We start from the raw sequence: 25,838 nt of genomic DNA, 5'->3' as shown, positions 1-25,838 counted from the left end.
AAGGTTACCGAGTTCTGATACGTCTGCTTCAAACTTCCAGCTACTAATGCAATTATTTCATAATAATTTGGATATATCAACAAAGTTGAAATGGTAAATTGGCCACCGTAACGATTACAAAAGCTGACGTTTCGAGCGTTAGCCCTTCGCTCCGACGAAGGGCTAACTCTCGAAACGTCAGCTTTTGTAATCGTTACGGTGGCCAATTTATCATTTCAACTTTGTTGATATATCCAAATTATTTCGTTACTCCCACCGACGCAGCCCCAAACAGTTTCTTTCGAAGCTATCAGGCTTTAATTGTTTCCTAGCGGGAACTGCGCCAACAGAAGAAATCTTTGGGGATTTAAATGTAGTCTTTCTATAGTGACTTTCCCATTATTTGATCACCGTCATTAAAGCACCGCAGGGATAATCCAGGACAAATTTGATGGAATTGTAGGTCATTGTAAGAACGGGAGAAATCAGTTACGCTATCATTTCACTCCTTGTTGGAGTTAGTTATGCTACGCCTTAGAGTCGACCCAACACAGAAAATGGATGCTTGGTCTGCGACGAATAATTGCAGTACTACGACGAATTTCAGCGGGAACTCATCGCTGTGCCCAACTGTCCAACCTGTGCCTTTGGGGCCCATGGTAAATCCATATGACGAGTTCTTCAAGTTTGCCTTTGGATCAGCAATTTACATCATCATCGTTTCCTTTGTCACCGTCTTAGCCAACGGCTTGTTACTTGTGGTTTTCTTTTTCGATCCGTTGAAGATATTCCGCACTGCCACTACCTATTTTCTAATCGGTCTGGCCTTTGTGGATATCTTGACAGCCGCCTCGCAAGAACCCATGTACGCTACTTGCTTCATAATGATGTATCTGAGACATCCTGATTCCCTAGCAACGTGTACACCTCTTTTGAATGTGGGCCAAATGATAGCTGTCGCAGCCATGAATGCATCCTTTCTGATAGTACTTGCTTTCACCTTTGCACAGTACATTGTGGTGGTCTCGCCGCTAAAATATGGCAGATGCGTTACAAAATCACGTGTGGTTATCTGTGTGTTGGCCATATATGCGTATTCCATATTTTTCAGTCTCCTTCCTGTCATAGCCATCACCGAAGAGATTGTGCAAAAGATAGATAACATTTTTCATTCCATCACTTTGAACTACGTCACTATTATAGTTTACGTTCTGCTGTACATCGCATTTAGGAAGAAAATGACCGCTTCTAAAAGTCTTCGAGAAGACAAGAACACACACGGTAGAGGGAGGGACGATAAACAAACAGGGGTGGAACGCAAGTTTATCATCATTAATTTTCTCCTGATCGCCATCTTGTTTTTTACATCTCAACCATCTGCCATGTTATGGATTTACCGTTTGTATTCCAATGAAAACCCCAACACTCCAAGAGTTCTGATTGTCAATCTCATGGTGGCCGATAACCTGCTTTACTTGAAATTTCTGCTCGACCCGTTTCTCTACGCATGGCGAATACCCAAATATCGACAGGCGCTCAAAAATGTGTTGCGCTGTGGCAGAGAAGAGCCAGAAACGACCTTTAGTGACCGGCTCAGGGCCCAGGTTAGCAAGTCACGTGAGACAGTGGTAACCCTGGACTTTAAAAGCATTAAAGACTGAAATATTTCCTTCTAGTTTCGGAAGCTTCTTGTGTAATCTCGAGATCTCGATAGCTCTTCTATAGTAACGATGTCGCTTTTCTTAGAAATTCTCGGAGTACAGAATTTGTTTTTTAAACCGAGTGTCTAGTTCCAGAGAGGGTTAGAGTAGCATTAAGATAATATAACTTCGTGAGTAAAGATATTAATTTCAAAGTCACTTTCGTTGGAATTGTTACAGAAAATATCTGCTAAATCGCAAAAACGAACATGAAGGAGAGAATCGCAAACGTAGTGCAGAGTTCCCTGTCATAAATAGCCTATATATTGCTATAATCTTGTAAAAAGAATGGTTCGAACGAGGCGTTGTGTAAATAGAATCTTTCAGTCTCCACCGGTTTTCTCTATTATACACAAGGGCTTTGCGTCTCATGATTGCAGTCAGATTTGCAACAATTTCTTAGAGGGAGTTTTGGCAGTCTCAGAGGTTGCGGATCACCAAATGGCGTTATTTGTATTGTTTGCACTGCTGAATTATTTATACCCATATATCACCATTTATGCACATTGTTTGACTTGATTAACCTTGGCTCTAGAAATTTACAGCTGCTCTAAAAATTGAGTCAGTGTGTCAACGCAGATAAACAAACAGTTTTTAATTTTATCATGCCAGGCTCTAGATAGCCGAAAGTCAACGAAAAACCGACAATTTGAACCCCTTTGTCGGCACCTACAGAACTATATATTCCCTGACTTAATTTTCGACTCGCATAACCAAGCCTCTATTTAGTATACTTTCAAAGACAAAGTTACTACCGGAAAATTATCTTAGTACCGACGAACGGACTACAAATACTTCTAATGACGAGTGAAACGTCATTAAAGAAGCACTCTTATGAAACCGCCCTATAATTTGAAAACCCGAAAAATTCAGTTATTTCTTTATAATACGAATTTTTAGCGATTAGTAAAGCCTTTTCAATACTAGTTTTAGTTGAAAGTTAATTCTAGGGCGAGAAATTACGATTTGAAAACCGTTTCGCCATTGATTTTCGTAATCATGGCTAACTTGTCTTCGGTCAGCGGTCTCTTCCATTGTGATGTAGATAACTCAAAACACTTTGATATTTAGAAGGCAACCTCGTGAAATTTAGTGAAATAGTCTTAGTCTTAGTGTAATAAAAAGCAATATATACAATCAAAATACTGTTTTGGAAAATTAGCCACGAGCACGGCGCGTCAAATGAGTAATCTACGTTAATCACCAAACTCGCGCCAGTCTTCTTAAGTCGGACAAGTGATTGCGAAAATTAATGGCGGAACGGTTTTGAAATCGTAATTTCTCGCCCTAGAATTGACTCTCAACTAAAGTTGTTATTGAAAAGGCTTTGTTAATAGCTAAAAATTCATATTATAATGGAATAACTGAATTTTTCGGGTTTTCAAATTGCAGGGCGGTTTCAAAAGAGTGCTCCTTTAAGTTATTCCCTTGAATAATAGTCATCAGTTATCCACTTGAATGATAGTGTATGACTCTTTCTGAAAACAATTTTCTCTTCGTATTTTTTTTTTGTTCAGATCTTAATGTTCAAAGACAATTTCGCCTCCTAGATGTTTTTAATTAAGTTTTTACTCATACAGCGTATTAGTTGAGGAGTAGGTAGCAATATTTTCCCATTGTAGTACCCAATGCAGGCGCAGCTTTGTTATTTGCGAGCATGCCAGGGTGTTTCTGTGACACAATCGGCATGAAGCTGTTTCTTCTCTCTTTGTCGTGACAAAGATGAGGTCAGATCTAAACTATGACACCTTTTCACTGAGCTCCTTGTTCATTGTAAATATCTCCTTTTGTAAATAGATAAGTACAAACATTCATTGTGTTCCAATTTCCGTATCCTGCTACGTTTTTCTGTTCGCAAAAGCACTCAAAATACTTGGCATTTGTAACTTTGGTGAAATATCCAGATGGAAACTGAAATTCCCTGCTATGCTAAGTAATATATTCGTCTTTCATTCCAATATGTGTGGATCTCCACTGGAATATTGAAACTTTTCCAAAAGCCACATATTTGGCGCAGTTGCAAAATTAACCAGACTTATCGCATTTTATGATAGTAAACTGCGGCTTGATAACTACGTCTAAGTTCTTAATAATAGCGATTCGGCGTCAAATTTCTATGATAAAAAATTTTGGGTCATTAAGTTTTAATAAGGCCCAGGGTGAGTAAAACGAATAGAAAAAGTGTTTTCATGTCGATAATTCACCGACTTCTGGGAACAACTATTCAGAAGAACAAATGAGAAGAAAGTTCAAAACAATGAAGTAACAGTGGTTATGAAAGGTTTTACGGTTGATTCAGTTTGAAGGTAAATGTTTCCCTTGGTTAATTAACAGTAGTTCAATTATAAAAATGGAAATTCTCTCTCTGTAAAATCACAAACTGAAGAACCTGACCCTCGCCACTGCTTTTCTTCTGCGCTCTGAAGGTTCATCATTTTTAAGATGAACTTGACTTGTGGTAATAATTCCTCACTCAACATAAGCGTTAATTCTTTCAGAGAGCTGCAAAGGAGCCGAAAACCGGTTTGCACTGAGACAGCTGAACTTAATTCAACCTCGCAAGAAGGAATGAGGCACGTTGAGGATTTTTACAAGGCAGCTTTCGGTTCGTCCATCTTTATCATCATAGTTTCGCCCTTGACAATCTTGGCCAACGGTTTGCTTCTTACAACGTTTCTCGTCGATCCCCTCAAGATTTTCCGCAACCCAACCACCTACTTTCTCATCGGTTTGGCCATAGTAGATCTCCTGACAGCATTGGTACAAGAGCCAATCTATGCCACCTGTTTCATGCTGATGTACTTTCATCATCCCTTGTGGAAGAAATGTGAACCTTGGATGAAATTTGCAACTTATTTTTCAACATTTCCAGTCTCAATATCAGCATCCATCGTTTTTGCCTTCACCTTAACGCAGTATATCGTAGTTACATCGCCTTTGAAGTACGGCCGCATGATTACAAAGAAGAAAGCCTTCTTTGGCGTTGTGGCTATATACGTTTATCATACCCTAATCTGTTGTTTACCTCTGATGGGTGTTCCGCAGAAGACTATGGATGCCATCGACTTATTTTTACATAGCTACGCTGTTGTCCTCGTCACCATCGTGGTATACATTATTCTGCATTACACCATGAAAAAGAAAATGACTGCAGGACGCTCACTCCAAAACGAAAGCTCATCGACTTCTCGTGAAGAAGGAAGGCACATGAAGGTGCAGCAAAGTTTCGTCCGTTTAAACGTTGTCCTTCTTATAATCATGATCGCGTTTTTCGTGCCTACGGTGATACTCTTGACGTTGAACTTTTTTCTGGACGACATATTCACTGCGCAGTATGGATTAAAGGTTCTCATAGTAAATTTGATGACCGACAACCTGCTTTACCTGAAGTTCCTGTTAGATCCGATTGTGTACGCGTGGCGCATGTCCAAATACAGGGAGTCTCTAAAAAGCACTTTTTATCGTAATAAAGATAAAGAGTCCAGCAGAAATGAAAGCGAGACAAAAATCACTGATACTAGAAGTCAGAGAGGTGAGTTGGCAAGTGCTGAACTAAACAGGTCAGCGATAACTTTACTTAGCTTTAAAAATGTCAACACAGACTGAGGATACAACCTCTCACATGCATTTTGGTGCACATTAGCGGCCATAACTGACGAATCAGCCGTATCTGGTGGATAGATTGGAACCCATCATAGTCTAGAAATTCATCTTGAGTTGAACTCAGTGCTCTATCATCACAATAAAACTCACCAAAAATCTACTGTGAATATACTGGACTTCACTGGACTGTGAGGAATTCTGTGAGGAACAAAGTGTAGCAAACTTCCGTAAGAGTATCATCCTTGCAACGCACCAGTGAGTGTGGTTTTAGTAATCAAGCAGCTTAAAACCTAGTTTATATCCATTACTGAGAGTTTATGAAATGGTGGAAGGTATCTATTGAACAGCCAATGTACAACTTGACAATGAATATACTCCCAAGTTGAATTTCATGGAAATGCGACTATGATATGTTTAGATTGAGGTTTGCTTGACAAATTTTCCCTGACACCGGAAGACGAAGGCCTTGAAAGTGAACACAAATATACACTTTGTTTAAAGACTAAATGTTGAAATTCTTGGACCTGCACTATATTTACATTTATGGCCCTTTTAGATTAACAAATGTTGGATTTGCAACAGTTTTTAGGGCCTTTGCCCTCCAAAATGAAACCCTGTTTTAGCTTTGACCATAGAAACATTTTGGCAATGCTATATTTGAATAGAAGTTTTACTGAATATGAACAATCATTTACTTAAGTGCAATAATTCACGATATGAATTTGTAAAAATACAAAAACGAAACAATGTATGAAATAATTACACTCCAAGTCTATGTTTATATTTATATTTGCCGTTGCTGTTCATAAAATATTCAGTGGTACTTTGTAACTTTGTAATCTGCAGCACGCAGCCTCATAAACAGCTTATCGAGTTATCACAAAGACAGCTTAATTCGAGCTCCTGGGAGATGCTTCACAAAATATGTATGACTTTATGGTTACATCATATCTTATTCACAAATATCAGTATAGCATGACCACGAATAACGAGGTAAATAACGGAACATTCTAGAGTGCTAATTTACAAAAGATACATATTTTAAAATTGTTAAGAATTGTGATATCAATAGCATCGCTTTACGAAATTTCCCAGCCGGTTAGGGCGTTTCTTACCATTTAGCATCAGACGACTGCCAAAATAAACCAAAATAAATAGGTTTAACAGTTTCATTATTTTGAAAATATTGTGTACACTATTAAAATTGAAATACGTTTTGTTGACACAAACGTTTCAGCAAGGCAGAGGTTAAAAAAAAATTTTTGTCAGAAATCTTAATCGTGAGATTATTTTCAGGCCTCTAAAGCCAGAGAAAATGAAACTGCCTTTGGAGATAAAGGATGTTGAGCTTGACTCATCTCTGAAGGCTAATCATCTTTAGCTCATTTATGAAACATCAGCATGGGTGTAGGACAAATCATTTCAAATAGTTCACAGTCTGCTTTGTACCATGCAAAATTCCCCCAAAATGAGCTGGGAGAAATCTAAAAACGCTTCTCTTTAATTATCTTTTCGTCTGCATGCTATCTTTGGTCATGGTATTCAGTAGCTAAGACAAAGGAAATTCATGATTTACCAGACTCTTACAGTGGTGGCCCTCTGCGAGTGGTCAGCATCTGATGAAAATAGTTTAGATAATGTACCCTTCAGTTTGTTTGAAGACTTCCTTAGAATTACTTCGCACTCATCTACATCTTTCTTGAATGATCAACTCCCTGTTGAGTATCTTTGATTCCACCCCATATGGCAATTTTCCTACTAATAATTTCACGTTATCTCACAGCTATTCTTGGTATGACTTATTGATTCCCGCAAGCAGGAATAAAACAATCACCTAGCCCCTCCATGAAAATTTCTCTCTCAGATAATCACTCTCCTTTGGAACATAAAAAGAAATGAAAATAAATACCCCAGTTTGAGATTCAACCAAAATAATGATGCACCAGCTGCGGTAAATTTTAATTAGAAATCATTCCAAATAAGAACAACCAAACTTAATCAAAACAGCTGCAAAAAGTATGAGCTAATCAAGCTTATTGTCGCCAAATTTTGTCATTTCACTCGTATGCTAATAATTTACGAAATGTTGGAAAGCTAGTCAGTAATAAAACACCAAGGATTGCAGACGGTTGGATCAAAGCAAATTATGATGAGTTTCAGGCAATGCATGTCGTTTTTGAACATTTTCGATTTGGATTTTCCTCTAAGGCACCATCAAAATCCATGTTTCGTCAGTTGTATGATAGACTTTGGCAACCGATCTTAACAAGAATCGCAAAAACTAATCAAACCAGCTGCAAAAAGAGTATGTAACCTATAGACAGCGAAGCCAATTTTTGAAAAATTAACAGATCGAGCGCATTTAGAATGATAGAAAAGTGTGGCTTGTTTCTTCACGTCAAATTTGTCATGTTACTAAAAACTCAGGAAGTGTTGCAATTTCAATACTAAATCGTGAAGGCGTTTGAGCTGTATAAGGTCTAGCTAGTCTTCATCAAAACATAATGGTTCGTGTAAATGTTGGGCAGTGTTATCGCCGACCTGTTCAGTTCCGTCACTGGCCTTACAATTCCATAAGGATTGAATTGCTCATTCTCTGGCCCTAAGAAAGGCGACAAAACGTAATATGTAATTTTCCATGTTATAGTATAATTATATCATTCTTCGAATTATATCATTCTTCGAGCCCTTACTCGTGAAAGTAGAATATCAGAACCTGTAAAGAGTGTCGATTTTGAGTCCTGGGTGTACTTAAACCATCAGACTTTGTTGTTGTGTCCTCACTCGAAAAGCAACTCTAAACTTTTAAAGATACGACCTTTAATACACAACGATTAAACTAAAACTGACCAGCAACTGACAACACATGCGTTCATAACAGTTCTGGGTTACGAAACTCCCGCGTGATTTTAAGCAAATTGACATAACACTTATGGGTCCGTATATCCTTCGCTAAACAAACAATCTGCGTTATCGGAACCTGCGAATATCAGAACCTGTGAAGAGTGTCGATTTTGAGCCGTGGGTATACTTAAACCATCAGATCTTATGGATCCATATATCCTTCGTTAAACACTGAACAACCTACGTTATCGGCAACCAGCATACATAATACTTCTCCGTAGGCTAATAAACTTACCAGATATCATCATGAGTAGTAAGATCGCTTAACACGCTTTTTGTTGTATATCTTTCGCCAGTACATTAGCCTTCCATAACAAACATTTCTCCCTAAAACAATTCGCATTCTTAGGGGCAAGAAAAATTACCCCGGTTTGTATTTCAAAGCAATGATGGTACACCAGTTATGGCAAATTACTTAGACATTGCTCTAAAACAAGAACCACTAATATAGATCAAACAAACTTCGAGATGTTTAAGTCTAATGTAAACTAGCTACAGTTAAGACAATTTTCAGCAAAAAGATACATTGAGGGCATCAGAATTATAGTAACATTTGGCATGCTTCTTCTTTTCAAATTTTGTCACCTTACATGTGTTCGGAGTTACAGTTATAATTTACGAAATGTTACAATTTTTGCATTAAAAAATGAAAAATTTTTTAGGTATTCTAAATCAAAGAAAGTCTTAGATTTATTCTCAATGTGGTTCTCTCCTTTCCCCCGCTACCCCCCCCCCCCTGCCAAGGTAATATCGGAATCCATGTCTCTCGTTTTTGATAATGAAAGATAGTCTTATCTGAAGTTTAAGCTTGCGCTTGTTTTCTTTGCGCCGACTGAGGGGAATCGGGATTGGTCGGAATTCGTCCGAACTTATCGAGTCACACGAGCAAGCTCCTTTGGAGTTAAATTCCTCAATTCCAGTTCTAATATGTACACTCAGTTCTGAAGCTGACCAATGTTATCGCCGACCTGTTCAGTTCCGCTATTGAACTCCCCTTTCCATTCAGGTTTGTCTCTTTGCCAGTTAATTCATGGCAACAAAATGTTTTTCTGAGAGATTCACGGTATTTCGGCATGCGCCACGCGTACACAATCGGATCTAAAAAGAATTTTAGGTAAAGCAGGTTGTCGGTCATCAGATTTGCTACGAGAACCTTTATCCCATACTGAGCAGTGAATATGTCGTCCAGAAAAAAGTTCAATGTCATGAGTATGACCGTAGGCACGAAAAACGCGATCATGATTATAAGAAGGACAACGTTTAAACGGACGAAACTTCGCTGCACCTTCATGTGCCTTCCTTCTTCGCGAGAAGTCGACGAACTTTCGTTTTGGAGTGAGCGTCCTGCAGTCATTTTCTTTTTCATGGTGCATTGCAGAATGATGTATACCAGGATGGTGACGAGGACAACAGCGTAGCTATGTAAAAATAAGTCGATGGCGTCTGTAGTCTTCTGCGGAACACCCATCAGAGGTAAACAACAGACAAGGGTATGATAAAGGTATATAGCCACAACGCTAATGAGGGCTTTCCTCCTTGTAATCATGCGGCCATACTTCAGAGGTGATGTAACAACGATATACTGCGTTAAGGTGAAGGCAAAAACGATGGATGCTGATATTGAGACTGGAAATGCTGAAAAATAGGTCGCAAATTTCATCCAAGGTTCACATTTCTTCCATGAGGGATGCTGAAAGTACATCAGCATGAAACAGGTGGCATAGATTGGCTCTTGTACCAATGCTGTCAGGAGATCCGCGATGGCTAAACCGATGAGAAAGAAGGTGGTTGGGCTGCGGAAAATCTTGAGTGGATCAACGAGAAAAGTTAGAAGAAGCAAACTGTTGGCAAGGATTGTCATGGGCGAAACTATGATGATAAAGATGGATGAGCCGAAAGCTGCCTTGGAAAAATTCTCAATATTATTCATCACATTTGCTGACATAAGGGATGCCATACAAGTTGCTGAACGATTTACAGTAGATACACTTTCATGTAACAGACTTGGTTGCATATTGCCAAAGTCAAAGTGGGAGTCATTGCATGTGCCATTCATCATTTCCCTGTCACGCGAAGCAACAAACCTCAACTCGTTAAAAATTGAACAAACCAACTTTTGCATTACATGTATCTCCGCGGCAGCCATCAGTCCATAACATTTTTGTGTCATCTAATTGAAGTTAAAAGCGGCCTGCCTATGGTGTTAAACCGTTGCATATTTAACAATTAAATAATTTCGGAAATTGTTGCGGCCACTATTAAAAGAAGAGACGTTTTGTTGACAGTAACATTTTAGCAGGACAAAGAGGGAAAAATTTGGTGATATGGTTCACACGCCTTTTCACTCTTTAAAACTAGAGGAAAGGAAACTTCCCTTGAAGATATCCAAAATGTTTACCTTGTTATACATGTATCTCCAAACGCTAACTGTGTTTGGTTCTCACCTTTGAGGCAATAACGCAGGTGGACGCCAAATCATTAAAAATAATTCACAGTCTGTCCGGTGCCATTTGACAAATTAAAGTTTATCAAAAGGAGTACAAGGCAGTCTTTGTTCCGTTAAGTTATTGTGGAAATAGCGTCCATCGACCCCCTACGCTCTAAACTAAAATATGTTAAGAGGTACAATTTCTGCCAAGTTTGAGTGCAGGAACTGAGGTACACCGCTCGATTCAACCATCGGCTAATCTAAAACGTAACATGAAAATGTCAAGCAAACTGCGCTAGCGAAGTCGGTGTTCATGTTGTTTTCTGCGTGAGCTTATTAATTTTCTAGAATGAGTAGCGCACTAGAGTTAATGAGAAGTTTCTGGTTATTTACCTTTTCGACTGCACGCTATGTTAATTGTACCCGATAGCTGAAATAAAAGAAATTCAGGATTTACCGGACTTTCACAGCGGTGGTCTACTGCGAATTGCCAACACCTTTGACGCAAATATCAAATAGTGTATCCTTCAACTATTTTTCAGAGATAATTAGAATTACTTAACACTGATCTACATCTTTTTAGAATTATCAAATCTAACTCTGTTGAGGATCCCTGAATCCACCTTATGGTTGCAGTTTCCTCAGTGATACTTTCATGCTATTTTTTAGCCAGTCTTGAGTTACATGTTCGCTCCCGTTTGAGGAGAAAAAAAACAATCCTCTAAGGAGATTCCTCCTAATAATTAATGTGTGACCGAGGCAGGTTCTGATGTTGTTATTTGAACAACGAGACACCCTTATAGCCACAATAAATTTTATTTATACAGGAAAGTACAAAAGAAATAATACTGATTAAAAAGAAAGGGTGATTGCAAGCAAATCCTCAGTAAAATAGGTCACTAACTTGAGGTTACATGCACTGGAGTTACTCTTTCTGTGACCAAGAGGTTCTGAGCTTGTAAGTGCTGGTCTTGACACTCTGAACTACTGAGTTAAACTAACTAACTCTACTTCTTTTATAAGGAATCGAACAATAGCAGGAAATTCTCTAAAATTTTGGAAGTTAGGTGCGATCATTCTAAAGGAAATTTATGATGCAAATCCTGTGTGTGTGATAATTTGGTTATCATAGGAAATTGTTTCTGAAGATGTAATAATTCTAAAACTATGACAAAAAATATTGCAATGTCATGCACAATTGTTAGCCTGGTCACAAATGGTAAACCAGTTACGGCAACTTGATTACATATTGTTCCAGTCAAGAACAGCCAAAACTATTCTAAATAGCTATGAAAAGTCTAAGTCTAATCTCTATAAACTTCATGTAATAAAGAGAATTTTCGACAACTAGATAGAGCGCATTCAGAATAATGAAACATCTAGATCTTCTTCTACATGTACATTTATTAGTCTTGCAAAGGGGGACCATCGCGCAAGACATAAAATAACAATAATAATTAAGAAAATGAGATAGAAAATGTAAAGATAAATGCTTCTTCACTTAAAATTTGTCGTTGTCCCCTTGTTATTTTAAATAATCCGAGACGCTGCAATTTTAATACTGGAATATGAAGGCAGGCTGTATTTATACATGATCTAAAGAAAGCAAATCTTTCTCGATAAAAAAGACTGCTTTGTACTCCTTTTGATGAGCTTTAATTTGTCAAATAGCACCGGACAGACTGTGAATTATTTTTAATGATTTGGCGTCCACCTGCGTTATTGCCTCAAAGGTGAGAACCAAACACAGTTAGCGTTTGGAGATACATGTATAACAAGGTAAACATTTTGGATATCTTCAATGGAAGTTTCCTTTCCTCTAGTTTTAAAGAGTGAAAAGGCGTGTGAACCATATCACCAAATTTTTCCCTCTTTGTCCTGCTAAAATGTTACTGTCAACAAAACGTCTCTTCTTTTAATAGTGGCCGCAACAATTTCCGAAATTATTTAATTGTTAAATATGCAACGGTTTAACACCATAGGCAGGCCGCTTTTAACTTCAATTAGATGACACAAAAATGTTATGGACTGATGGCTGCCGCGGAGATACATGTAATGCAGAAGTTGGTTTGTTCAATTTTTAACGAGTTGAGATTTGTTGCTTCGCGTGACAGGGAAATGATGAATGGCACATGCAATGACTCCCACTTTGACTTTGGCAATATGCAACCAAGTCTGGTAAATCGAGAGCTACAATGACATGCACTGGCATTCATCGATTTCCCATGCCTCTTCATGCGAAGCAAACGAATTTTACCTGACGAAAGTTTACGTTTCATAAATCAACTTCTGCATTAGCTCCATGGCATTCCTTAGTTTTAAAGTTAAAAGCGGCCCACCAACGGTGTTAAACCGTTGCATATTTAACAGTTACATAATAAGGCAATTGTTGTAGCTACTTTGAAAAAGAGAGAGACGCTTCAGTTGATGACAGAAATGGTTCAGCGGGACACAAGTGTTAAAATTGTTTTCGCCTGGGTGTTACTCGCCTGACCATTTCCCACGCTTTTTCAATCTCTAAAACCTATAAAATGAAACTGCCTATAATAGATATCTAAAATGTTTACCTTGAATAATCTCCGCGGGATCTTCCCAGGGCTAATCATTTTTGGCTGTCGTCATAGAGGGACACAACATAAAAGGACGTCAAGTCGCTCAAATATATTCATAGCCTGCTCAGTGTCATTCCACAAAGGCCTCCCATCTCTCCTAAAAAGCGCAAAGTAGTATTTAATTCATCAGGTGATTCTGAAACCATATCATGCTTCAGCCCGTACTGGTTTAAGGAGATTAATTCTGTCAAAAGGTGAATGAGTGTCGCATCCGAGTTCTCAGGGAGGCTGAGTCAATTAGGGAGTACATATCACACATCAGATCCAAAGGATTACTTTTGTCCCTCGTCAGACAAACTGCTCTATCGGCAATCAGTGTTCATATCGTTTTCTCCCCCAAAGACGGAATTGAAACATCGGAGAAAAATTGTCATACGGGAATGTTCTCAAAGGTGACCGTGTAACGCTTCATAGACTAAGAAATTACTCAAAAAGTCGGAGTGGTGAGATATCTCGAGACGCCTCTCCTGTGCACGCTATGTTTACTGCATTGAATAATTGAAAATTCATGATTTACCGAACTTTAACACTGGTGGCCTTCTTTGAATAGTCAACATCGAATAGTCAACATCTTTGGTGGAAATATATAAAATGATGTCCCTTCTATCTTCTTTTAAGAGGTAATCGAAATCAGTCCCTCGTACCCGACAATTGTTCTTGATCAACTCTGCTGACGATATTTTCTTGGTATCCATTCAGTCCACCTCGTGATGAACTTGTCTTAGTGATACTTTTATGTCCTTTTTGAGCTATTATTGGAATTACGTTTTGATTCTCGCGGGCAAGATTTGAAGCAATCAACTCCCTCAAAAGAAAATTATCTCAGTCTAAAATAATCTCTCTCCTTTGGAGGAAAAAAAAAGGAAATAGTGTAATTACCCCAGCTGGGAACCCAAGAAGTACGAAGTGGTACACTAGTTGCGGCAAATGTATTATCACTTATTACTCTACATAGGAACTGGTGAAATAATTTAAAACAGCTGCGAAAAGTGTAAGTCTCATTTATGTAAAGTATAAGCAGTCAAGCCCATTATCGTTAATTAGATAGAGCGCATTCCGAATGGTGGAAAAGTTTGGTATGTTTCCTCTCTCTTAAAACAGTTTCCTCCTTTCACCCACAAAACGTTGCAGTTTCAGAACTCAACGATAAAGGGTTTTAGTTGGTACGGGTGGTCTAAAGTAAAGCATGTCTATCATACCAAAATGTGAAGGGCTGGTGTTATACCAGTATAACGAATTTCGTTGTTCAACATCATCAATGTGGTTTCCTCTCTATGGCAGCACAGCAAACCATATGTACACTCCAAAGTTTTTTGGAGTGTCCACACCGTACCGAGCAAACCCACCCAACGAACCTGCTCTTTTTGTTTTAAGCTGCTCAATTCCAGTCCTATTTTGTGCACACAGTCTTGAAGTTGAGCTATGTTATCGTAAACGTTTTCAGTTCCGTTAATGAACTCTTCTTTTTAGCAAGGTTGTCCTCTCTACCGACATCTGTAAGGCAGCAAATTGTTTCCCCGAAGCCGACAAATTGTTTTTTTGATAGACTAGGTATTTTGTCATGCACCACGCGTACACAACCGGGTGTAACAGGAATTTCAGGCAAATCAAGTTATCAAATCAACTATTTGAACCTTTATCGCATCAGCAGTGAATAAACCCTGCATCAGGGAAAGTCACCATTCAGTGCCATGTGTAGGATCGAAGGCACCAAAAACACGACTATAACAATAAGAAAGACAGCATCTACACAGACACAGCTTCGCTGCAGCTTGATGTGCCCTTTCTTCTTCGCAGGATTGGAAGAGTTTTCGTTTTGTTGTGACCGTCCTACAACCATATTCTTTTCCATGGCGCAATGCAGGATGTAGGACATAATGGTGACGAAATCAACAGCGTAGTTGTGAAGGATTAAGCCGATGACGTCTTTAAATCAGACTGATCAAAGCAGGGCGCTTTATTCCGGGAAGTCACACGTTTGATACCGCTCAGAGTCGTCCATAATCAGACTCTTCCGTCCCAAATCGAACGGCACTGTTCGAATTTGGACGCTTTCCCTTCGGACGAAAACTTACCCATTGAGCGGAGGGGATTGGAAACTAAGAAGCTAGTGCTTTGTAACCTGGCTACGATGCAACTTAACTCAGCGTCCTCGCTCTAAGTTCAGTGTCCGAAGCAACACAAGCAGATTAGAGCTACTCATACTTCATCAAGCTTCGATCTTGAACCAAAGTTCTAGATTAAATTAAAAAAGGCTATGCAGATAACTGTGAAAATACTGAATGGCCAAGAAGTGCGTCTAGAGGTAGGTCAGATTTGCTTAGAAAAAAAGAACAATGTTTCATCGTTCGAAAACGACCAAGGAAAGACAAACGATATTTCGCGAAAAGGATATTTCAATCTTTTGCTACCCTGTTCTTAAAGATTTGAGTGGTCATATGGCTGTCAATGAAGTGACTGCTCCAAAATCGAAACGTTTACATTTATAACAGGACGAGAAACCCGTAACTGACGGTGGGGTTGGGAATCTGACTGTTTGCCTTTGAAAGCCGTTCCAGGCAGCTGACATCCTTATTCGCGAATGGGACTTTAAGTGCGATACTCAACAAGTATTCTTGAACCTTCCGAAAGGTATCTGATGAGCCTTTAGGCCGAGACGAAACGCTGGATCATACTAGCCACGAAGTATTTCTCACAAGTATTTTACAATTTCTTAATCGTCGTAAAATTGAGGTTTCTCTTACTTTAAAAGATTTAATATTTGTTTTCTCCTGTTCTTTTGGCTTATTTGTAGGTCTCTGCAAGTGATCAGATCTCGCTGGTAAAAAGACAAGTTTCTGAAAAGCTTGAGATTCCCGTGGTACAACAGAGATTGATTTTTAGAGGAAAAACTTTAGCAGGTATTGTAATCATGATAGTCTTTCACATGGTAATAATTACATGTTTCAAGTTCAAGTTTTCTGAAATTTAGAAAGTAAGGACTTTTTTTTTTATGGTATGCTCCATTATTCTGTGTTAATTACATACAAAGAAAATTGTTAGAGCCCAGAGCTAACAGGGAAGTACGGACTGGAAACAGAAATTTAAACTGAGAGTAATTTTATATTATTATGCTTCAAGGTATCAAAAGAGAAAACTCCTTTATATTTTGAAACAATTGCAAGAAAGAAGTAGTGCATACAATATCAAAGTTTAAAGTTCTTACGAGGAGTTTGTTTGGATTTGATACATCTCTGGGTACCACTATTATCAATAACCCTTTGCATTCTAACATCAGTATGCATATTCTCCATACTGTTTTCTATACATTTCCTTAAGTGCTGACAAGGAGAATTAGATTAACAATCAAAAGCTTCTTGTTTGTGATAATTTCCTGTATTCTTGTGACCCTAATGTGTGATTCAGAGGTGATATTCTAAGGAGAAATTAGATGTTAGGCACTAAGCATCCCGAAAGGATCATAATTATAGGATCATCAGTTGCAGAATCCAAGGGTACAATAGTATAACATATCAAAATTTTTACAACTTTTGCAAAACCATTTTTTATTGATCACAATATCAAAGTACTTCATAAAATAACCATACAAAATAATTTTTTGATCAATTTTCATAGATAATCCATTAGAAAAACACATTTTTGTAATACCCATAATGCATTGCAGGTGTCATATTTTGAAATTTGTTGTACCCTTCCTGTTTATACTCCTGCGCTGCGTTACATATTACTACGAGAATTTTGCTTGATAATGTTGAATTTGAAAATCAATTTACAGGTTTAGCTTACTTTATTCATAAATCCATATTTCTAGTGTAGTTTAACTTCAAAGATTATTTGTCTGAAATTTGTATTTTTTATGTAAGAAATTTTCGAACATGTATGGTGCATTTTCGAATTATGTTACGCATTACATTGGAATTCGTGCCAATTTCCTGAAAACTAAAATCCATAAAAAAATAAGATTTTGCTTTATTCACACGAGTTTTGGTGTACTAGGAGTTTTACTTTATCTAACAGGACATACTAGTTTTATAGCATTTATTGTAAATACGTTTTTTTAATTAATATTTACGTGCTAAATCACGCTCTGCTACCCTGGATTCTGCAACTGATCAAAGATAATTTTTTAAAACTGTGAAGTGTCACAGCATCCAACAGAGCAGCCCATGCAAACATCCAGTTTCAAAGGAGCCAATTCATCTGTTTTAACTTTTTTCTTATTCTTAATTCTTTATTCGCATTAATCCTTCAACTATATCAATACAATATCAAGCAGCCAAGTGATGAGAAGAAAGAAAAATGTCAAGTAAGGGATGACTAGTTGGTCAAATGCCAAATTCTCCAAACTTACATCATAAGAACGTATGACAGACAGTAAAGAGAATTACCACTGAAATCTTGGGAGTGAAAGGGTCAAGGCTCGTGACATTTCTGTTATGTTAAACTTGAAGGTCATTTTTTTTATATTTAAACATCAATTAGCACCCACTGTTAAGGTTTCCTTCCAAAATGACCAGTAGGGTTTTTAAATTGAAAAAAAGTAGCAGGAGGAAATTGTAAAGTAGCCAGAGCACTATCTCATTACAATTATGGCAGCCTTGTGGGGTGGTGTGTTAGAATACGAAAGTACCTGGCGCAAATGCTTGAAGTAGCTGGAGACTTGTGGTGGGCACTGGCTAAATTTGAAAACCATGGTTCAGTGATCTCCTTGACTCCGGGCCAAGAGGTATGAGTTCAAGACTTGGTGGAGTCATTGTGTTGTATTCTTTGGAAAGGTACCTTATTCTCACAATGCCTCTCTCCAACCAGGAGTATAAATGGATACTGTCCCTCTCCACCCAGGAGTACTAATGGGTACTGTCTCTCGTCCCCCCCCCCTCACCCAGGAGTATAAATAGGAAGGGGTACAACAAACTGCTAAGTGAACCTGACAAAATGCTAGGGGGTGGAAGGTAAATTGTCATGAACTAACATTCCATCCAGTGGGGGGAGGGGGGAGGAGTAACACTCCTAGTTGCTTCATGCTACAGAAACCCAGATAAGCTTTGGGTGGATGGGCCACATGGCTCAAGTGCAGACTATGGCTTTTTTTACCACCAGTCTTTCACTCCTAGAGGTGACTAAACATCCAAGCTCTCCCTATGATATCCACACATCATCCAGTAAACACATATTGAGAATACTCAAACTTATCAGGCAGAAGTGATGATCTTGATCTAACACCAAACTCTTGTCACTACTTTTCAAGGAAATGTTTAACAGCTACAGTGGAGAATTGATAATCAGATCTTGGGAATTAAAAGGTAAAATAGCTAAAGGTTAATGTTGTTCTTGCCATCAGACTCTTCCACTTTACGAGAACATCACATTGTGGATGGAAGCAAAGTTCACTTATCCGTGAAGAAACAAACTGATGGAGCCAGCAGTGGAAATACTAGTGAATTTTTTAGATTACTGAGAGATTTTCTTCGAGGCCATTTTAGTGAGCAGGAATCTGAGCAAGTGATGCAAAAATTCAAGGAGGTTTGTTGTTATTTACCCTTTTTAAAAAGGAGATTTCGTGCTAATCAAGAACTGACTTATGTGTCTATGTTTATCATACCTTTTACTAACTGATTATAAGGTCAGTATTGCAAGTTGCCGACCAGGTTTTTCCACTTGGATTTATGGGTTAGGCTCTAATTCCAAGGGCAAAAATCCAATAAGGAAAAACAAGGTTACGTAGTAAGATATTTATCTTATCAGGAGGTGGCGGGGATGAGTGGTTGGGGTGCTGGAGTTGTAATCCAGTGCCCAAGGTTCAAGTCCTCCATCCAAACATACATAATTACATACATTTTTATTGTGTTTTGAGATAAAAGTGTAGTCTGTAACATGCCCACGGGTAGCTACATGTAAGCTAATCTAGGTGATAGATTAGCTTCTAAAAAAAGGTAGAATTGACAACAATGACTTGAGGCTACTGATAAACTAATGATATTGCTAATATTAAATGACAACAGTCTTGACGGGAGATTACTGATACAGGAAATAGATACAACTAAATATACTGTACAGCTAAAAGTAACAAGGGAACTAAATAAAAAGGTAGAATTGACAGCAATGACTTGAGACTACTGATAAACTAATGATATTGCTAATATTAAATGACAACAGTCTTGACGGGAGATTACTGATACATTAATCGATATATATATCTTATTAACCAAGCGCGAGGGCTGTACTGGGAGAATATCGGCCCAAGATCTTGACAGTACGGACCGAGCGCAGCGAGGTCTGTACTAAAAAGACCGAGGGTCGATGTTCTTCCAGTACGGTCCCAAGAAAGCTTGGTTAATAAGAGATTTATTATATGACTGAAGTTCAAAGCGACACAACTGCAGTATCATTCGGGACCATTCAGGACAGTGCCCGGTCCAATACTTAGAGAATATTGGACCGGCAACAGAGCATTTTGATTGGTTGATTTTAGTTATTGGCCCTCTGACTGCCTGAGTTGTGTAATAAAATTGAATACATATCAACTGATCAATCAAGAGGAAGATGAATTCTACTTAACTTTTTGAACAATTTCTGGAAGATTAGTATAACAATCTTTTGAAGCTAGGAACTCAAAAAGTGTTTGTTTTATTACCCAGGTTTATTGTTTGTTGTTTTATATCCATGCAGCCACTCACTGGATTTGTTCGCTTACCCCTAGTTCAACTCCTTGCTGCACTCTGTAAATAGCCCATTGGTTTGCCTCCTGCCAGTGGGGATTTTTAAGCACTTAGTTAGTCTACATTGTAGCTGAAAAGCCCTTAAGGGGAGCTTCAGTTTACTTATTTATTTATTTATTATTATTATCTCTGGGTTCAAAAAGAGAGGGAAAAATTTCACTTTGAACAAAATTCTGACTTTGAAATTCACTAGCACATGCACTAACTGAGAGTTGTAATAAAATGATATGTGATGCTTGTAGAAAACTCAAAAGATTTGTGAGTTGCTGGCTTCTTGAGTGCTCTAAAAATTTCCATACTCAGGGCCCGACACCAATGGTAGCCAACTAGCCACAGATGGTAGAAATTCAGTTTTGGTTAGTGGTTTTTGATTTCCACAGTTTGGCAAGTGAACAAACTGAAATTGTTGTAACATTATTTTAAGTTGTCACTTGCCACTTGGCTAGTATGTTGAAAAGTTAGTGTCATGCCCTGGACTGGTGCTTCATATCCTAAGGAGTGCACAACTTATATTTAAACCTATTAATTTATCACATTTCTAGGGCAATGCTTTCAACCCTTTACACCTGACTATCTGTATCCATTTTCTCCATACTCCTCTAGATGCATCCCTTTTGATACTGTTAAGGAGAATTTGTAAAAAGAAAAAAAGAAAAAATCGAAGTATCTTAGTTTGGCAGTCGTGTCATTGATTCTCATAATGTTATTGAATGACTCAGCAGTATTACTGTAAGGTGAAGCAAGGCTGTGTTTTAAGAAAAATTGAAGGGAGCCCAGTGCTCTGAAACTGTGAAATCCAGGGTGCCCAGCATATGCTTTATATGAAATTAAAATAGATTCCTGAGTCGCCCAAGAGCAAAAGGCGCCAGGGGCCACCAGGCACTGCTAGAGCACAGCCCTGATGAAATGAGATGCTGATCACCTTTTGGGTTCAAAGTTTTTCTAATTGAAATTAGGCTCATTTATGCTTATACACACACATCATCAAAGTGGACGTTTAGCAGACTTGAGAAAAAAGAATGTTTTGAAACAAATTTTGTATCAATTGTACTTACTAAGCTTGCAAATTGGTTGAATAATGGATTTGGCTGACCAAATTTGACCCTTAAGAGTGACTTGTAACTAATTTCTCTTGACGACATCATTCCTGAATCGTACATTAAGGTCACAAGAATAAAGGGAAAGATCACCAACTAAAGAAGCACTTGATTGTTAAACAAATTTGCCTTGTCAGCACCAAGTACAAAGTATATCATAAGAGCGCAGTATGGAGAAAAGGTATACTGATCTTGGGGAAGGAAGAATTCATGTGCTTTATGAGTAGTTGAATGTCCTTGTGTGACCACTTCAAGGAAGTAATGTTTGAACTAATGTGCTACATTCTTCTCTGTTTTATCTTCTATAAAGGATTTCAAGACATGGGTTTGGTCTCTCAGCCTTGATGACATTGAGCGAATGGCAGCTCTTCATTTGAGAGAGGCCTCTGATGAACAATGACCCAGCCTTAACTGCCCCCACCCCCTCCCATTATCCCCAGTAGTCCTCAAATAACCAGGTGTAATACTGCTAAAGGACCAGTTGATGTAGGTTTTTGAGGATGTTTGCTGATGAACTGCAGCAAGTATTTTGGAAGTTAAAAGTCTTTAGGCCATGGAATATACAGACATTATTTTTGGCTGATGACTTCGACATTACTACAAATGAAGAGGAACAGGGATAAATCTTTGAGAGACTTTGATAAACTGTTAAATTTTCAGTCCAAATTTTTATCGTGTTTCCTCGTGAATCTAAGTTTGCATCTTTAGACAGTGTTTTTTTTTAGCGCCTTACTCCAACCCTCTAGATCAACAGTGTTTAGTTGTTATTACTGTCTAATTACAAGCAAAGGCTCTTGGAACTTATATATGAGCAATGTATTGACAAAGGTTATTATTGTTTGAACCCCTGAATGGAACAGTCAGGTCACAAGAACAGAGGAAACAATCACCAACAAAAGAAGTTCTTGATTGTTAAATTCTTCTTGTCGGCACATTAGGTAGTGTACTGAGAGCAGTAGGGAGAATATGCAAACTGATGTAAGGGTGGAAATGATAATCTTCTGGATGATATACGAGTGGCATTAATTTTGTTTAATAGGTACTAGTTGTAATCTTCTCATCCTCAAAATCAGAAAGTAACTGAGTTAGTCAGCCTCCTGAAAAAAAAAAAATCAATAAATAACTGAAAATGTTTTAACATAGAAAAGTGTGATAAAATGAGAATCTTGAGTGTGAGCCACACTGGCTGAATGCTGTGTGATGGTTATAAAAGGTATTAAAATTGCATTGTTTGTGCATGTTTTAACTCTTTTTTTGTATCCTTTTTGCCAAGCAGAAGAAACAAAACTTATGAAATAAGACATACATGAGAGCTGGAAGCTACAGAAAGCAGTGAGAAATAAGTGAAGAAAGTGTTGAAAAGAAAAACAAGAAAAAAGTGCAAACTAAGATGAGGGCCCCAATCCTTGTTCTTTATTTTTCTTGTTCATTTGAAGGGGTTTCAATAACTTTATTCCTTTAGTGGCTGTTCATGATGTGATTGGCAGCTGTGCCCATGAAGGGGGCTGTAAGGTATAGCAACAACTAATTTTATTTGCCCAAGATTTAATTGTATGACCGAAGGCGGTAGATCATTTGCAGTCACTACCTGTAAACTTTGGAATAGCTTAAGTCTAGAACTCAGGAATTCTGTATCCTTAGAATCTTTTAATAACAATTATAAAAACAACCTCCTTAATGTACAACAGAAACTACATTTTATAGTCTAATATAATTATGATTCATCATTTGGTCTCAAGTTACATTTTATTTTTATTCACAATTCATCTTCTTATCAGATAGATATTCCGAGTTTTTATTGATAGTTGTGTTAAAATTGAACATACATCGCTTGTTACAGCCACAAGTTTATTAGTTACTTCAACTATTCTGTGCCACCCTCTCTAAATAAAGTGTATTATTATTATGCAAAAATAAAAATGTGTCTTTATTGTTCAAGAGATAAAATTACACTAGCCCTAAAATATAATCATAATAATTTAATAAATTCACAAAAAGGTAGAAACAAAAAAAAAGGAGAAGGTATATATAAAACTTGGTAAAATTCACAAAACAACTACATTGGACAGGCGGTAGCGTTGTCGAGGGAGAAGTCCAAGTCGTTGATATCAAGGGTTCTTCTGATGGATTGTGATCCTCTCAGGCATAGCAAAGCTGAACGAATGAGTGTAAATGACACCTTGTAATTTTATCTCTTGAACAATAAAGACATTTTTACTTTAGCATCGACAATAATAATATTGATGATGATGAAAAGGATTAGATTGTAAATAGGATTTTAATTGAAATCGGAACTACTATTTGGTTGTTTTTACTTTTAACATGTAAATAATTATTTGCTTTGAGTGTTTAATAAAGTTTGATATTATTATTATTATTATTAGTATTATTATTATTATTACTATTATTATTATTATTATTATTTTTATTATTATTATTATTATTATTATTATTATTATTATTATTATTATTAAGGTGAAACCCAAACATGAGAGCCTGCATGCAAGCTGAACATATGTCAGTAAGAGATCTTCTAAGGTTGCAGTAGACCCCAGCTGGTGATAGGTTCATATTGAAACCTTTGCCTTTGGCATCAAATCTTCACAGTTCTCTGGTGGGCTAAAAGTATCTATTGAAACTGGATCATTGGATAATGCAATTCTAGAGTTTTTATTGGCTTGGCTGTTATGGATTATGAGTCAATATACGATGCGTACGCATTACGATGAGCAAGACTGAGAGTGTTTTTGCACATTGCAAGATTCAGTTTGTTCTTACAAACTAAAGTTGGAAAGATTTATCCATATCTTAGTGAGGTTTTTGATAAAACAATTATTCCATTCACACTTGTTGGGTATGAGATGATTATATATAGCCAACATGGCCCTACAGGCTCATTGGCTACAGATCATCCTAAAAATACATGCACTCATGGGATCATTGTTAAATATATTTAATTTAAACACTGATTTAAAACATTGAGAACGAGACCTGTTGAAATTAGGGCTGTCAAGTTAACATGATTCCTTTTTCTTTGCATTTTTTTTTCATCTTGATTCCCTTTTCCCTTACTGAATACATGTGTTAGTTTAAGATGAATTTAAACATAAGTGGCACATTTATACAATAGTATACAGACACTTAACCATTTTCCCCCGGCACCCTATTTCACAATATCATCCCTGAATCACACATAAAGGTTCCAAGAATAAAGGAAATGATCACCAACTAATGAAGCTCTTGATTTTAAAACAATTTCTCCTTGTTAGACCTCAAGAAATACAAAGAGACTGCTGTATGGAGAATATACATATTAATGTTGGAGTGTATTAGGCCAGGGGTTAAAGGTGTGTCTGCTGCCTGTGGTTATTTAGGATGGAATTGATGCATTGATATTTTATTTTAGAATTTCTCCCTCCTTTTTGTATGATTTGTAAAAGGATAAATTGCAGTGTTGTTCAGTATTTCCTCAGTTTTTTTAGACAAAAAAAAATTAAATGTTAACTGAAATATCAAAGAAAAGCTGATTTAAATGTGGAGTAGTTTGCCTTAAGTTTATTTTATTTTTTTTTGTTGCACAGCTTCATCAAATATTTGTATAGAATGAAATGTCCTGTCTAGAAACTGCATAGACACTGTTGAGGTTGGAATATAAAAATTCTCTATAATTTTTCCATTAACTCTTTAACCCTCACAACAGTGTCCAAAATCTCCATTTTCTTCTCCACACATTTTCTTTTGTTGCTGACAAGGAGAATTCTTTTATATGGCGATCATTTCGATTATTCTGGCAAAGCAGTATTAATGTAAGCAGAAATTAGATGCTTGCCACTCCTGGAGTTTAAAGGTTTAACGAGAGAAGAATCAGGGAATAAGTAAAACAACCTGTATTTTTTTCTATACTTGGATCTCCACCTGCCGTGTGAGCACCACTCCTCCCAATTTCATGAAATCTAAATGATAATTTATGCACTCCTGTGATCTTAAAATAACAGTATTTTTTCAACAGTATTTTGCATCTGTTAAACTCGTGGCTCAGATAATCTCCGTTATTTTAACTCTTAAATAAAACTGTTTAGTTAAGCGACCAGATTTGAAAAGGTGAAAACGATTGCTTCCTTTTTCAGTCTCGAACTTAAAAATAAACAAAGTAAAATGGAGCCTTTGAATAGTTTTCATAGCCTTTGGGTCAATGGAAACTTCCCACCCACAATATGGTAAATACGTTTTCTAATCTCTGTTTGGTTTAGGCAGGTGAACTCACTCGTACATGTGCTCGCGTTTATTTTTATTTTATTATTTTTTTTTTTGTCGGAATTGACATGTCAAAAATTAAAAAAAAAAAATGTTTTGAATAGGAGCTTTTACAGACAAGCGATTGTCAAGGTATATGCTTGAAGTTATTTATGGACATATAAACATATATTTTTATCGTAGAAAATATCCAGAAAAAGCCGACAAAAGGTTAAATTGGCGGTACTCCTTTCGATTTCAACATCTCCAAAAACATCATGCATAATTTAATGTGGTAAATAAAGAAACAGATTGCGACGTAACGCGTAAAAAAGCCCTACCTCAATTAAAGGGGCATCTCAGACATTTTTGTTATCTTCTTTCTAAAATCGGTGATTTTTTAACGATAACTTTGCATTTTATCGCCCAAAATTTTATACAAATTTGAAAAAGAAAATTCACAGAACACTCACAGATGCGAAAGTGATTTATGCAAAGTAAACCAGTGTTGTATTTCAAACGAGTTCTGATTGGTGAAAAAGAACAAAAGTCTGTGTATACGC

The 25,838-nt window shown here is 37.3% G+C and overlaps 4 protein-coding genes and 1 long non-coding RNA gene across 6 annotated transcripts; 3 read left to right on the top strand and 2 right to left on the bottom strand.

Moving 5' to 3' along the window:
* Positions 1-536: 536 nt before the first annotated feature.
* On the top strand, positions 537-2,018 carry LOC148730765 (melanopsin-B-like). Its single transcript, XM_088761334.1, has one exon. The coding sequence runs from the start codon at positions 537-539 to the stop codon at positions 1,638-1,640; it is 1,104 nt and encodes a 367-aa protein (XP_088617460.1). The 3' UTR covers positions 1,641-2,018.
* Positions 2,019-4,030: 2,012 nt separating this feature from the next.
* LOC148730764 (uncharacterized) lies at positions 4,031-6,441 on the top strand. Its single transcript, XM_088762314.1, has one exon. The coding sequence runs from the start codon at positions 4,122-4,124 to the stop codon at positions 5,283-5,285; it is 1,164 nt and encodes a 387-aa protein (XP_088618440.1). The 5' UTR covers positions 4,031-4,121; the 3' UTR covers positions 5,286-6,441.
* A 1,641-nt stretch (positions 6,442-8,082) lies between these two features.
* Positions 8,083-11,090, bottom strand: LOC148730763 (uncharacterized). Its single transcript, XM_088759312.1, has one exon. It carries the CDS (start codon positions 10,354-10,356, stop codon positions 9,109-9,111), a length of 1,248 nt encoding a protein of 415 aa, XP_088615438.1. The 5' UTR covers positions 10,357-11,090; the 3' UTR covers positions 8,083-9,108.
* Positions 11,091-14,956: 3,866 nt separating this feature from the next.
* Positions 14,957-22,276, top strand: LOC111338875 (ubiquitin-like protein 4A). 2 transcript variants are annotated; one of them, XM_088759783.1, is made up of 4 exons: positions 14,957-15,531; positions 16,021-16,126; positions 18,568-18,749; positions 19,896-20,948. In XM_088759783.1, the coding sequence occupies exons 1-4, from the start codon at positions 15,484-15,486 to the stop codon at positions 19,953-19,955; spliced, it is 396 nt and encodes a 131-aa protein (XP_088615909.1). In that variant the 5' UTR covers positions 14,957-15,483; the 3' UTR covers positions 19,956-20,948. The 2 variants fall into 2 exon arrangements, with proteins under 2 accessions (XP_088615909.1, XP_022801158.2); XM_022945423.2 differs by lacking the exon at positions 19,896-20,948 and adding an exon at positions 21,353-22,276 and having other exon boundaries at positions 14,981-15,531.
* On the bottom strand, positions 22,112-25,740 carry LOC148730762 (uncharacterized). Its single transcript, XR_016001092.1, has 2 exons — positions 25,617-25,740; positions 22,112-24,995 (listed from the first exon to the last, which is right to left on the bottom strand). It is a non-coding gene; the product is annotated as an uncharacterized LOC148730762 (long non-coding RNA).
* Between the last annotated feature and the right edge of the window lie 98 nt (positions 25,741-25,838).

This window comes from Stylophora pistillata, chromosome 5, assembly GCF_964205215.1.
Source record: "Stylophora pistillata chromosome 5, jaStyPist1.2, whole genome shotgun sequence".
Lineage (NCBI taxonomy): Eukaryota > Metazoa > Cnidaria > Anthozoa > Scleractinia > Pocilloporidae > Stylophora > Stylophora pistillata.
This window is presented reverse-complemented; position numbering and strand designations above follow the sequence as displayed.